Source organism: Aythya fuligula, chromosome 6 (genome assembly GCF_009819795.1).
Source record: "Aythya fuligula isolate bAytFul2 chromosome 6, bAytFul2.pri, whole genome shotgun sequence".
NCBI classification, from domain to species: domain Eukaryota; kingdom Metazoa; phylum Chordata; class Aves; order Anseriformes; family Anatidae; genus Aythya; species Aythya fuligula.
The window spans coordinates 23,437,422-23,452,563 of record NC_045564.1 but is presented as its reverse complement, the minus strand read 5'-3'; the positions used below and the strand labels follow the sequence as shown (position 1 = coordinate 23,452,563).

General features: G+C 52.0%; 2 protein-coding genes across 3 annotated transcripts in view; both read right to left on the bottom strand.

Moving 5' to 3' along the window:
- Window positions 1-5,211, bottom strand: part of LOC116490550 (protein HEG homolog 1-like) — a 43,645-nt gene extending 38,434 nt beyond the window's left edge. For both annotated transcript variants that reach the window (XM_032189840.1, XM_032189841.1), the window contains exon 1: window positions 4,907-5,211. In XM_032189840.1, the coding sequence (XP_032045731.1) occupies window positions 4,907-5,099 (193 nt within the window). In that variant the 5' untranslated portion in view covers window positions 5,100-5,211. The remainder of the gene's footprint in view (window positions 1-4,906) is intronic.
- Window positions 5,212-12,260: 7,049 nt separating this feature from the next.
- The window catches only part of SLC12A8 (solute carrier family 12 member 8), a 49,158-nt gene continuing 46,276 nt past the window's right edge, over window positions 12,261-15,142 (bottom strand). The window contains exon 13 of the mRNA XM_032190041.1: window positions 12,261-13,304. Coding sequence (XP_032045932.1) covers window positions 13,139-13,304 — 166 coding nt within the window. The 3' untranslated portion in view covers window positions 12,261-13,138. The remainder of the gene's footprint in view (window positions 13,305-15,142) is intronic.

Here is a 15,142-nt window from a genome sequence, read left to right as displayed (position 1 = left end):
GGTGTTGGGACATAGATTTATGTACAGTTCTACACCTCCCGAGGAGCCCCACCTGCATGGGGGACAGGCGATGAAGAATTCCTTGTGGGACTGGGGACACCACAGCGAGCCTTGCCTGGGGGAGACAGTTTGCCTACTGCACTTCAGATACTTAATAAAAGGCTTTCTTATTCCTTGTGCATTTTATCCTGGCTTCTGAAAAGACAAAGCTCATGAGACAGCTTCATCTGAGCAATTTATCACACCTTTCCCTTGTGTGGCTTTGCCCAAAGACAGACAGCTCTAAGAACAAACCACCTTCCCCCCCTCCCCAGCTCCACACAAGCATACTTTTGACCCCATCGTCCCCATCAGTGAAACCCTGCAGGTGTTTCACCTTCCTGCAGCTGGTCCCACCCCTGCTCCTTCTTCAGGACCAGGGTGGCTGCCACCACATACAGCACCCAGCTGGCACAAACAGGCGATTAACAGCAAAGAAGGGACAGGACCCAGCATCCTGAAATCTGCACTGGAAACCTCACAGAGTCCTGACCCTAAGAGATCCTCATTTCAAGCAGGAGCTGGTTCTCGTTCCCACTTTGCTGCGTGATCTCCCGAGCACCCCGGCAGACAAGCTTTGACACTGCTCTAACACAGGCAACAGCAACGCGGGCAGCTTGGAGGAGCTGAAGTTTACAGAGCTTCCTTTCCTCGAGGGAACTGCATTTTTCTAAGATTATATTATTACTTGGGCTGGTCGCTCAGCAATGCAACATCATTTCCCTTTTGGGTGGGAAAGTTTTCTCCTCGTCCTCTGACTCGAATGATTTCAGCCCGAAAGGATGACTGCAAATTCAGTGCATAATCGAAGAGCTGTCAGGGAACCGTGCCCCTGGCTGCAGCAGCGGGATGCTGTGGCACAACACACAGGCATTAAAAATGTAGGGCCAGTCGTGTGCACACCCCAGCTGCACATATACAGAAGAGGGTGAGAGGGACGGGTGCCCAGATGTAACAAAACCACTTTCTGTGCACCTACAGACTTCATTCTTTCACCGAGCCTGTGCTCGCAGCCCACTTGCATGTGCTCTGGCTGAATATCTCAGCAATTGAAGCTCTGGTATTTATGGAAACAGCAAATTACAATGCAAATGTTGCAAAAGTGCTCAGAGAAATAAAAATTTGAATTTGTAATCAGGCCTATTTCCACTGAAAATTGGATTCTGCCTTTTATGCTCAGCCGATCGGGAAAGAGAAAAACACATTGTATGACCTACATCTTCAATCGAATGTAAATAACAGGGCCTGGGTTTGGGGTATTAGAGGCTCGTGACAAGCTTGCTCACCAGCTGCAGACTATGGATTATCTATCGGGCGTTACCAGGGGAATATACTGAACAAGCAACCTTTCATTTGCTCGGAGCACCTGCTGACCCTCTGGACAGCCAAACCGCCCTTAAAGCTTCCTTGCACCACTCTGACAGCAGAGAGATGCTAGAGCAGGTGCCGGGATTTGGCTGTGCTTCAGGATGGCATTTTCATGTTGCAAGAAGGCAGATTTTTGACCTTTCCGTGGAAATAATTCTTTATTTTGCCTGGGATCAGTCTCTGCTTTCGCCTGGAGGACAGCTCGGTGCCAGGGTGGGCAGCTGGCGGGGCAGAGCGACCCACAGCCAGTACAGCCAACCCACCACTGCTTCTCTTTTTTTATTTCCATTTCCTACCAGGGTACATTTCTGACTACCAGCCCTAAAACTGGGACCTGTAACGGGGGAAAGAAGCTCCAGAGGACTTCCAGGATTTTAGGAACTCTGCTGCTTAAAACAAAGCAGCAGAGACTTTTGACACTGAAAATCTCATCCCCTGGGGAGGGTACCCGCTGCCCAGTGGGGCTGGCCATAGCCAGCAAAGGTGCTGCAGCAGCCGCCTGCCTCCCTTGGCTTCCCAGCCACACAAAATAATTACAGCAAATTAAATTATCCGTCTGAAGTGGCGATCACAGCTTGGGAAGAGAGATGTGCGAATGGCTGCTGAAGCACTGAGCTCATGAGACACACGGACCAGCTCTGGCAGTTTGCTACAGGGAAATGAAAACTTCAGGTGAGCCGAGCACAACCGCGCCTTTCCCCCTCCTTTTCTGAAACGGCTTGTTTTTTTTTCCTCTTTCCTTTTACACTCTTCATTCTGTACCCCAAAGGAGCAGAGCTGAACCTATGCAACCCCAGGGACCTCTCGGCCCACAAAACAAATTCAGCATCCCTTCTGTGCCACCAGCTGTCCCCTGACATCGTGCCGAAGCTCGCCAGCAGCATCCTGCACCAGCACGACCACACGGACAGCTGGGCTTCTGCCCCCGCAGAGCCACCCGATACGTACCGGAAAGTCTGAGGCAGATTTGGAGGCAATACAGCACTTTTGTGCGAACAAGCATCCTCGTGAACCTCTTCCTTTGCTCCTAAATCTGCTTCTTCCACCCACAGACAGTTTCAGAGGAGGAGAGTTAATGAACAGATGAGCGAGTGCCCCTCTGCCAGGGCAGGAGGCTCCTGACAGCCAGCCTGGCTCTCCTGGGCTGCAGGCAACGTTGGTTCCTTCTTGGGTGATCTCCTACCTCATTTCCCGGCCTCACACCGGGGAAGCTGCAAGGAAAGGCAGCAGCTGGCAGGGGAAGGAGGGAGAAAGGACAGGAGGGCAGGCACAGATGGCAGAACAGCAGATTGAGTTATCAGGGCAGCCGCACGACTGGCGTCCCCACGGGGCACCGGTGCTGACAGAGGGCTGTGGGGAGGTGTGGTGAGAAAAGGGACATTGTAGGAGCAGGGGGAGGATTCACAGAGCCAGAGACCTCGTCCACAGGGACCTCATCAAGGGCTCAGTGCCACCTCTGCCCTCCCCACAGCACCACTGTGACGGCCTCTGCAGGGCGCAGCAGGAGCAGCAGCGTTTGCCAAAGAGGTGACCACGTGCCGTGCATCCCATGGAGCAACGGAAAACAGAGGTGTGTTATTCCCATTTTACAGGTGGGAAACCTGCAATAACGAGACCAGCTGGAGACAGAGCTCATGACTGAGCCCACATACGCCCCAGCTTGCCGGTGCCCATTGGGTTGCCTGTCTCAGATGCAAAGCAGCTGCCAGGGAAAATCCCACCACAGGCTTTGACACCAACACTTCCTTTCCCCAACCTTCCTGCTCCCCGGGTATGGAGGCACAAGCAGGCCAGGGAGGGCAGCCGGGCTCCCCAAGCCCACTTGTACCCACGTTGCTACCAGCTCGCTGATGAAGGGCCGCTGCCTCCTAACCTCAGAGCTGTCTCGAAGCCACCCAAGATGTAATCTGCGTTTCCATGTAGCGGCGGGGCGACGGGTTCACAAGAAACGCTCCCCACTTCAAACAAACATTTTCAAAGAACCCCTCAGAGCGGTGCAAGAGCCCACGAGACAGACGACGGGGCTTTCTGCAGGTTGGCCTGAAAGCGGTTCAGGAGATCCCGTCCCACCGCACCGCTTCCCTTGACTGACACAAGCCTAGAGCTGTAGCTAACAGCGAGTGAATTGCAGCTGTCGGGACACCCCGTAATTTATTATGCCATTTGCTCTAGATCGAGCTACTACTGTGCTATTTATCACCGCTCCTGGCTCGGGGCTGACGTGATTCACGAGCACCTGTAGCTGCCGGCAGCACAGAGCTAACTGCAGAACCCCACGCCCCTGGCCAGACCCAGGGTTTTGCAGCACGAGGACAGCCAGCTCGGGCTTTTCAGGCTCGAACAAAGGAAACGCATTCCTCCGCCGACTCTCAGGAGCCATCAAGGTCACAGGAAAAGATGCCAGATAGGAATCTGAGGTGAAATTGAATATTATTTTTTTTTTTCTATCCGGCAAGGGTTCTGCAAAGGCTCTCGTCAAATAACAGCTGAGAACTTTGCAGGCAGTTGCAGATTTTATCTCCGCGAGGCGCACAGCAGGAAAGGCAGTGTTATTTTCACCCCTTCTGGAGGGAGAATTGACTTGAAGTGGCACCGAGAGCTCTGTAGCTGGGCCGGGAAGGGACCCAAATCTCCCTAATTTCAGCGCGGTATCCTGGTCACCAGGCTGCTCTCACAAACACTGTTAGCAGCTTTCATGCACTGCAGGGCACATCCCAGCCAGGATCCCCAGCCAAACACCTTGTATAGCATGGGCACATCCTACAAAGGCACGCTTTGGGTACCCAAAGACAACCAAAACATTACAAATGCAGTTTCACCACATTTCCTGAAGTTTCACAACTTGGGTTTTATAAACTGACCCCTGCGTGGCACAGCATGGTACTCTCCTCACATCAGGAACTAAGCCAAAACTCAGCGCTCCATCCCAGGCAGGTGATCAGCCGTCCGGACCCAAAACCCACACAGGTCTGTGTTGACGTGCTGGAGCTCCTTAGCCCACTTGCAGCCGCCCAGCACCAACTCCCCCAGCGCATCAGGACTTACTCATCCTGTGAGCCCTGTCTCTTCTTGGCACCTGGGTAAACCCCATCACAAGGGGATGAAGCGAGCTCTGCGTTTCCTACCAAAAACCCAGCCCACCCACTCCCTGTGCTGAAACCAGCCCCGGCATCACCGGCAAAGCACCACGCCAGCCCCCGCTCCCGGTCACAGATGTGGCAGGCGAGGAAAGCCGTGACTTTGCAGGTGACTGATGTGCTGGGTTGGGGTGACACGGAGACACCCCGACGCACCTGTCCCATGCGTGGCGTGGACTCGCTGCCCACCCGTGCACCCACGTCCTGTTCGCTGCTTCCCCCCCGGCTCCCTTCACCTCTGGAAGGATCCCAGCACCCGGGGGGCTCCGGGAAGCCCCAGGGAGCGGGGCAGGGGGCTCGGATAAAGCCCCCCGGCTTTATCCACCAGCGTGTCCCCCCGTCCCCATCCCGACCCCACTCACCGGGGCGGCTGGCGTGTCCCGCGGCGGGCGGCGAGCAGGGGCGGCCGAGGCGGCTGCGGGGCGATGGAAGAGGAGGAGGAGGAGGAGGAGGAGGAGGAAGGCGCCGGGGAGGAGGGGGTGCGAGGGGCAGCGACCCGGCCGGCGGGGCCAGCCCCAGCCCCAGCAGCACCAGCAGGGTGCAGGCTGCCGGCATGGCGCTGGGGACGGGACGGGGAGGAAGAGGAGGAGGAGGAGGACGAAGGGGGGCTCACATGCCCGCCGGGGGACGAGGCCAGGCCGGTGTGGGGGTGCCCATAGCGCCGGGGGTGGGGGGGTAGGGGGGGGTCGGCCAGCGGCGGCGGCAGCTTGCGGCCAAGTGCCGGCGGCCGAAAGTAAAAGGGCAGGCGGCCGAGGCTCCTCCTCGAGCCTGACATCACCCGGCGCGGCCCCGCACGGCTCGGCACGGCTCGGCACGGCCCCCCCCGCATCCCTCCCCCGGGCCGGCCCCGCTCCTGCGCTGCTTTGACCCCGGCCTGGCCTCCCCCGGGCACCCGGCAGCGGCTGGGGGGGCGATGCCCGAGTCCCCCGGGGGGCACCGCCGGAGCGGCTCCGAGCCGAGCACGGGGGGCGTCGGGCAGCCCCCAGGCTCCAGCCCCCTCCCGGCTGCTCCTTCGAGCCCCTGCCAAGTAACTTTGAAAGCTTTTATTGGTTATAAAGCGAACCCGCTGCTGGCTTCACCGTGCCAGCAGCGGCTTTTTGCGGCTGCAGCTTCTTGCGGGGGTGAGTTCCCAGGCTGGGCTGCACGGGAGGCAAAGGATTTCCCTTTATTGTTCTGAAATTCCCCTTCCTCGCCCCGCGCTCCTGGTTCAGCGAGAGCACACAGCGCCGAGCTGGGGCTCGGGCTCGGCCCTGGCTGCTGGCAGCCCCAAGGAGCCTGGTCGCAGTGTCCCCAGCGAGCCCTCCATCCCCACACCAGCAGCACCCCGTCCTCGACAGCCTCTCCCCCCTGGGATGCTTGCACGCCCTTTGCTTTCCCCTCCCTGAGCTGTTTATTTCAGGTTCAGGCTGAATTTTCCCCAGCCAAGCAGAAAATGGTGTTTTGAACACAGCTGGCAAGCGACAACCCACCGAATCCAGTACCAAACACTGACGTGGTCTGTAGCCCCTACTCACTCTTTCTCCCTTCACCAAAAGAGAAGCCAGTAGCCAGCTACCAAACACAAACTCTCCTGAAGGCCTCTTTCCACCCAAAAGGTGGCACTGATGAGCCCACACAAGTACAGGAATGACAGGGGCTTGTCCAGTTAGTCCCGGACACGGGGATTTGGCATCCCGTTATTATGATTTTCCCTGAAATGAACCAGCACATCGCAACCCCGCTTCTCATTACACGAGGCAACACCCCAGCCCTGGCAGCTGGGGCCACCTGAGCGACCCAGAAGCTGCAGGCAGCGGCCACCAAGCTGCATGGTCTGCACAGGACATCCTTGGGGTCCTCCAGCCTACGCCAAGGGATTCACCCACACCTTACAGAACAGGTCGCCTAAAAAAAAGGCTTCCTCCTCAATATGATGGAGATACCCACATTCAGCGAAGCAATGTGCCATCAAGAGTTAAAGCGGGTGTGAGGAGCTGTAAAGTAGCTTGCTACTTTGGGAGAAGGCCCAGGGAATGCAGAGCAGCAGCTCAAATAGCTGGGGGATATCCTTTCGCATGAAGTGCATGACTCCCCGCCACCAACTCCTATGACAACAAGCACTCCGCATCCTCCGAAGCTGTAAATCCAGCAAGCAGGAAGCGCGGGATCGACTGCTCTTCCAACAAGTCTCCATAAATTCTTCCTACTGTTTTACTCAACAGGCACGTTGAGAACAAAATCAGCCGCGCGTAAATGCAAAATAAACGTCACTGAAAGAACAACCTTGAGGAAGACGGGGTTGGTATCGAGTGTCCCCACCTCCTGGTGTCCCGGTGGTGCACAGCAGGGCCCCCGCCATGCCCTGCTGCTCCTACAACACCCAAGGCTGCGAAAAAAGCACCGTGATGGGAGCTGGTACCATTAACTGAGTATTTACCATACAGAAAAAGCTATCCCCGCTCTGTCATGGCTCCAGTCACAAACAGTGTGTTATTCACAGGCACCTGGAAAGGAAGCGCCGATGTCCAGGCTGTTTTGTATTTTCCAAGCGCGATCCCTTCCCCCACCAGCTGCCCCATTTGCCAAGGCCTCGTGGCTCTAAATGCCAGGCTACCGCCTTTTCCTGCCACCTCACTTCAGTCCTACCTTTGCCGCTTCAGTGAGGAACACCCTAACACTGAAGAAGTCAACTCACAACAAATTCTGCTATCTTTGAGGTCCAGCTCACCAAGTGAGCTCCAGTTCACTTCTCCCCGCGTGGCCACGAGCTGTGCGTCCCCGTGGCACTGTACATGGCACCAGCACTCGTGGCAGGGCCGCATCCTGCTCCCTAGTAATGGGAGATTTAAATGCATGGAATTCATTTCCCAAGAAGGACCAAGCAAACCCCGATGTCAAACAATGCCTCCTGAAAGAGGCTGTGACCTAAAAGTCTCCCCAAATTATGTATAAATACATTCAATGCTTCCATCCAAAAGCAGCACATTCAACTCAAAAAAGAGTTTAAAAAGAATAACAGCAACACAGGAAGCCTCTAACATTACTATATAAAACATGATTTATATAAAACATGATAGTAAATGCTGATTAATTGAATCCCACCTATCACCCTGCTCTGGGGGAGGAAAAACAGTTTGTTTTTGTTTCACCTTGATTTCCACGTTCCAGTCTGAGGGGCTGGAGGCACACAGCCCAATTTACCAGTTTCTGCATTGTTTCAGCCTGAAATCACTAAAAACACGGGAGTTTCTACAGAAGAGGCATCTCCGTAACACCTCGTAAGGATTACACTCACTGGTCACTTCTCGTCAGTTCTATAGGAACCCTTCACAGCCCCAGCCAACATCATGAAACTCCTGCAGCTCGCTTGAAACGCAGCCCAGATCTGTCTAAAACTTGGATCAGGCTCATAAACCTCAGACAAGTTTTAAGCTGATGATGAATTAAGGTACAAAGTGAATATTTTCTACTCCTGGAATTTGTTATTAAAAGTCCTGAGTTTCCGAAGTGGACAGATAGTTCCTAACCAAGCAATTAATTACCTTCGCCGTCTCTTCTCGATGCTGTAAGCCATCCATTAATGGATCCCAATCATCCAAAAAGCACTTAGCACCTAAACATTTTTCTTGAAATTCTGGGGATAGTGGTGCTTGATTGATTTATTTTTACAAGAAATGCCTGCCTCGTACCTCCCTTGGAAGCAGCTCATTCCAGATCCTTGACATTTGGAGGTCAGGATGGATACGGGTCTTGTGCTCTCTTTTCATCCCTCACAGAAAAATGCACAACAAAATAAAGCCACTGGATACAAAATGTTGCCTTTTGAATCCCGTTGTTGGAAATAAACCCAACATTTTCTGGAAAAGAAGAAAAAAAAAAAATCAGCCATTTCAATCTATCTGGTAAGAAGCAACTCTAAACCTCTGATTTATTTCTTTCAGGACCCTTTTCAGCCAGCTCTGGTTTGGAGCGCATCAAGAACAACCCAGCCCTTCCAACAGCCCTGCACAGCAGCACCGCCGCGATCCAAGAAGCTGCTGCTGCTGCTGCCAAGGTTCACGAGCAGCATTTGGATCCCATAAAGCTACAGGTGCACCCCGTACCACCGGGCTCTGCCGAGTGGCCCCAAGGCTTCTGCCCACAAACCTCTCAAATCCGGCCAAATCCCAAAGCCACGAGGGGCAGAAGGGGAAGGAGCCTCTGTTGCACCCCACAGCTTTAGGGCTCTGTGTTTCCAGCCCGCAGTTGGCTGCCAGAGCCTCTCATCCACAGCTTTTCGGGCTGTTTTACCCAGAGGTCTCGCCTTGTCTTGGGTTTAAATGCCATTACACCAGATCTGGGTCTCAGCACTGTGAAATCAGGAATGTAAGTTCACTGCATTCCTGTTTTATATGGAGTTACCAGATTTATAGGTTGACTATAATCTTTTAATTTTCTCTCGTTTATTGCAGTAATTGCCCTTTCTAGAATTCACCAGACAAAGGCAATAATTCAAATAACCTCATTTTCCCTCTGATTTAAATGACTACCCTAGGCTGGCTGCTGTGATTCAGCACATCTCGTCCAGCCTTGCAGGTGGGGGTACGATGCCGCACAAAACCGTGCCTGCCTGAACCAGAAAGTGAACCAGAAAGGCAGGGGTGAGAACACACCGCCTCACTCTCGCAGGGAGCCTGTTCCTGCATTAGCCCACACACAGAATCGTCCTTTATTCAGCACATTTTGTCATGCTGCTTCTGTGATCGCTGTTACCTGCTAGGAACAAGCGACCACCCTAGCTGTGAGGCTTTTTGGCCAACATACACAACAAAGAACATCCAAGGAAACCCAAAGCTGACAAGAGAGAGCCACGAGGGGAGAAAAAAGAAATATGGATATGGGTTAAGCTCTGGATTTAAGGGGTTTGGCTCTCCCTGAGCAGACTCCTGATGGGGGAACACAGACAGACCTGGGGGGGGTGATGGCAACTTATACCAAGGAGCTGTCATTTAACGCTGATATCACAGTGAAACTTGGCTTTCCTCCTGCCCGTTCTCAATCTTATTTGTGTTGTAAGTGTTTTGAGGCAGAAGATTCTGATTTCTGGACACTTGTTAATGTTGTGGCATCACAAACACAGCATGAGTTTCTCGGCGAGACTGCAAGGCAAATAATAAAATATTTATCCTACCGTCTGTGCTTATATCTTCTGCAAATGAACCTGTCAAAACTCGATCTAGCAACCTACAGTTGAAGCCTTAAAAAAAAAAAAAAAAAAAAAAAAAAAAGCCCTTTTACATCCACATATCTCTCAAAAACAAATGTTCTCCTTCCCTGCCCCATTGCTAAACATCCTAATTTCTTAAAAACAATTCCATGAACTCCAAGGAAAGCAGATTGTAGATGATGACAAAGCTCACATGGCTAAAAAGATAGAAGGGTCTTTTCATAAGGACGTTAACCAAAAAGCAACTTGTAGTGGACAGATAAGGCTCAGTGCTGGGCCCCAAGCTGACCTTCAGGGATGCTGAGTGTTCACTAAAGCTGCAGCAGCCAGAGCCACAGTTTGGCTCCCAGGTGGGCAGAAGGAACACTTCCCACTCACAGCAGGAATCGTCACCCACATTACTTCCCTTCAACCACTAAATGTTAAGCTGACAAATTGCTATCCCTAATTTCATGCATTTTTAGAGTGCTACAAAAGCTACAGACGTTTTTGACAATGCACCCCGATGATCTGCAATGCTATTAGTCTTCCTCTCTTCCTAGAGAAGCTTCCTTGATACACAAAGACCTGCATGCCAGTGGGGTCTGAACTCATCCAGCCTCAGAAGTGGATGAGTCTGTGGGGTTACAGAAGGGGGGGGCAGCCAGAAACTTCAAATACAGTTGCTCTGAGGTTGATTAGGGTACCCCAAACCACAGGCCTTGTCAGGATTAAGTCAGTGGTTGGAAAGAAAATAAAGCACAGGCTTGATTTTTGACTGGCATTGGCTTTTCAAAAGCACAGGATGCATGAGGAAGTAGGTCAGACTGCTCCTAACACCATTGTCCCCATCCCTTCGGAGGTGGTGGCTCCTGAAACAAGCCTTCCCTCCACCGTCACTGTTAACTACATCAAAGGTAATGCCCTGAGAAAGATGAGCACACCCCTTCTTGAGCACTGAAAAGGAAAGTTGCTCTACTTACAACACACAGCGGTGGTGAGGAAACCAGCCCCACACGATACACTCCTCTTGCAGGCCTGATGGGAGGAAAAGACCAAATGCCAGCCTTACATCACAGTGCAGGATCTGGTACCTGCCGTGCTGGTGATGCCAGGAGGGGTGGATGCTTTGGGGAAAGCTTCTCCAGAAGCAGCACGTGGAGCCCAAAGCCCAGAAAACCCAGGCAAAAGGTGTTTTGCTGTACCTGGAGCACTCACAGGGCTGTGGCCACAAGCAAAGCTGTGAGCACTGTCCTGAGAGAGCTGGCCAAAATCCTGGTAGTCAAAGGGAGGAGCTGTTTGTATTGCTGGTTTTGGGGAAGAGCAGGAAGCATGGCTCCCCTGTGGGGTCTGGTGAGCACAGTACCTGCTCTCTTCCCTCCCCAGGATCCCCTGAGTGCTGCCTGGCTTTAAGAAGGGAACTAAATTGTGTGGGAGCTAACGAGGTTAACACAGGGATTTCCACTCATTAATCACTTCATGCTGGGCTCTGGGGTTTCCTTGAGTTTAAGCTGTGCTCCTGAGGCTGCAGGGCTGGGAAAGCTCATGCTGGGGAGGGCAGGCACCCCACAGTGCTCACACAGGGGCTCTCTTTGAAACCTGAGGGCTCACAGCCCTGGTGCTGCGGTCGTGTATCAAACTCTAGCAGGAGACAGCACAGCACCATGCGGCTTGTCAGAGAGGTGGATCAGCTCCAAGCAGAGTCTAAAAGCTTGCACAACAGCAGCAACTGCCAAGGTCAAAGATAAGTTAATTTGATCTTAATAGCTGACAATAAAAATTGACTGTTATCTTGCCACGCTTTGAACTGATAAGAGCAAAGCACCAGCAAAGTTTCTCAGATTTGTCTTCAGAGAAGAATCCGTGTAATTCTGCCTACCGTGTACCAGCACAGACATCCCCAAACTCAGCCCTGTGCCTTTGCTATTCATTTTTTCCTCTTAATTCAGCACTGCAAGATGTGTCCTGATGCTGTGAGCACAGGAAGGGCCCTCCTGAGCACGCAGGTGGCCCCAGAGGACCTGGGGGAAGCTTCAGCACATCCAAACAGCAGATCCACACCATTTGGAAATCCAACACAAAACGACAGCAAGAAATCCTGACAGGACAACTCCCAACAGAGAATGATATGAGGTAGTTCAGCATTGGCCCCTGTTTTCTGCTTGCTTCTATTGACATAGTAAAGACAAGGTTACAGATATTTAATGAAATACCTGCAACCTAGGAAAATGAATATGCTTTCTGCAGCGTTGCAGAATTGCTCTCTTTCTCATGTCAGCTGAAAGTCTCCCTTGGTCCTTCTAAGAAACCTGGAGAGCCAAAGCCACAGCAGATCAGACCACGTGGTGGGACAGAGGGTGCCCAACATTGGGGCACAGCCCTGAACAGCCCCGGTGCTCAGAGGCACTGAACACGCCCACAGCTAGCACAGAGAGGCATTTCTGCTGTCTCAAGTTTTTTATTGCACAGAAGAAATAAATAATTTAATGGCTGAAATGATCAGAGATTACAGGAAGGGAGAGGCAGCGATTTCCCCCTCTTACTTAGGTGCATACATCTATAAAGCTCAGCACAGGATGAGCTTGAAGCAGAATTAGCAAAATGCATTTTGTTAAGGCACTTCTGAATCATCTCTCCTTTTATCCAAGAGATGCTGTATTTGGAGATAGCTTTGATTTTACGTCTTGGTTCTTGTTTCAGAAAGGATGTGGGAAGCCACTATGAAAAGATGCTAAGGCATCACTTCGTGGTTTCACAGTAGAGAAGAGTTCATTATACTGCATTACTGCATAGAAACGCGCAGGTTCGATTCCAGTTACGAATATATTTCATAATCCTCTTGCACTTGCCACTGGTTCTGGCCTATTGTCTAATGCCTTAAAGTACTTTCTAAGACCTTGGTAATTGAAACACTGAGGTAGAAAATTGCTGTATCACAAGCAGGCAAATTCACGCCGGGAGGAGAAGTGAATTGACCTGGAAGGTCGCATCCATCGGTGGCACAGCTGGGACCGGGCACTCGGCTCCTGCATCTGAGGTCACTGCTTGCAAATACAATGCACACTGCTGCCCTGCTCCCCCAGAGGACATCTGAAATCGGGTGTTGTTAGCTCTTACAGCAGCAGCAGTTTTCAGAGCTCAGTAGTGCTTATAATTGATTTTTTTAAAGGATTATATCATTCTCAGTAACTCATCACTTCACTGGATCGGCCCTTTCATTTGCGTGTTGGTTTTATCCCCCTCCCTTTTGGATACGGTTTGAAACCTGGGCATGCTGTAGTTTGCATAAACAAACAAGCCTTGAATATGTAAATAACTATTCACATCCTTTCCATATACATTCAAGTATTTCACAAGGCCCTGTGGCAGGGGCTAGCACTTATCAGCCCTTTCAGAAGCGACAACTCGGTATTTTTTCTGTCCTCCCCCTTTACTGAAACTGATTCACAAACTCTTCTCTGCTGATAAGGGAGGACTGGTGATAGCGGTCTCGAGAGGCAAAGTCTGCGTTCTCCTCGGTGAGCTGCGTGGTCTCCATGCCAACTGTCGCAAAGGCCGGTGTCACAACGATCTGCTCCTTTGGAGATGGCCTTCTCCTGCAAACACAGAAGCAGAGGCACGACCCGTTAGCAGCCACGCGCCCGGCTGTGCCAAGGAAAAATGCACCCGCGGCAGGGCGCTTGGAGAAGGGGCTGCATTGCCCTCGGAAGGCAGAGAGTTAATCTGCAAACAGTTTCCTAGAAGGCATGCAAAAACTATACTTCAACCTCCTCCCTCATAAACATTGGAAAATATACATTTTCTTAGCAAATACATTTCCTCTTTGGAATTGCTCCAAACGTTGGCTCTGCCAGTTTCCAGACGGTGCAGGAAAAGAAGGAGCACGAACTATTGCTAATGAAAAATATCCTTCTTATAGTTTCCTAAGCTTTCGTGTACATTTCAATTACTTTTGAGACCATGTAGGCAGGAAACTCTTTTCCTCTTTTAAATATAAGAGGAGACTTCCCTGCAGTTTCTTTTTCCCAGAGGCCAACTTTAAGAAAACCTTACTGCACACCTGCAAATCGAAACTGGAGGACCTTATAACACTGACTCAGCCCTCTTTGAGGTGCCAAGGATCCTTGGTTGCTTTCAGTGCTCTTGCACTCTAATGCAGTGACTTCTTTACCTCAAATTCATTAATGTGTCTTGCTTGGATTTCAAGAAATTGTGGCTGAGAAAAAATGTGCAAGTGATTTCAATGCAATTTCTTGCAGCTTAGCAAAGGTGGGCTTCAAAACAACCCACCCGGCCCACAAGCAGAGCCAAAATTGTGTCCATACCAGCATAAGCAGGATCCCTGGCATTAGGACGAGGTTACAAAGCTGGCTGGCTCAGAGATTGCAGTCTTAGGGGGAGAGAAGAAAGATCGGTCTCCGTCTTGGGCTGCTGCCAGTTCCTCACTCCATCTTCCCTGACAGAGCCTCTCCTCATCGATTGCACTGATCAAAGCGCTGAGGCCTGTGCCAGCCAGATAACCTGCAGGGCAAAACGCCCGGCACCAATGACACCTCTGCCCACAAGGAGCACAAGGGCTGCCTCTCCGGAAGGGCTAGCTTCATCTTTCTTACTCCCAGCCACATACGGCAGCTGTCCGTGAAGTTAACCAGCCTCCCACAGGGAGCATCTGACAACAGGCAGGGTTGCGAAGTGCCGAGGGACAACCAGGAGGAAAAACTGCTCCATCATCATAGCTGCAGCACGGCAAAATTACAGGCAGTGGATGCGGCTGTACACCGAGGCGGAACAGGACAGCTAAATGCCTGGGACACAAAGCAGCGGGGTCTGACTCACCCTGCAATGAGTAATTCTGGCAGCGCTTCCAGCACAGCCCCGTGCGCCCTGTTCTCCTCCTCACCTCTTCACCCCTGGCTTTGGCTCGTGTTAGGAGTGCAGCAGACATGGTGAGTGAGAGGGAGAAAGGAGGGGGCAACCCCTTATTCCAAATGAGACACGCACAAAGCACAGTGCACACCCTTGACACCCCCTCGCTCCTCCTGTTCTGTGTTGCTTGTCTGACTTGGGCTCCCATCCCGCTAACAGAGAAGTGTGTGGCTTTACGCAACTGCCATGAGAGGCAGCAGCAGCTGCATAAACGAAGCTATTCACAGCAAAAGAGGTTTGCAGGACAGGTGGGTGTTCAGGGCAGCCCCACACCTGGGGAAATCCACTGATCTGGTAGAGGCAGCTATGGATGGTGATGCAGGAGACCTGACATGTCTATTCTCAGCCGTGCCATGGACCTTTCATGGGGATCTAAGAGAGGTCCCATCACCTCTGGCCACTCTCCTGAGCCACCTCTGCCACCAAAGGCATGTAGCCATGTTATAGGGACAGCGGGCAGAGACAGGAGCTGGCAAGACAGGCATACACATGTGCCAACACGCTTAAG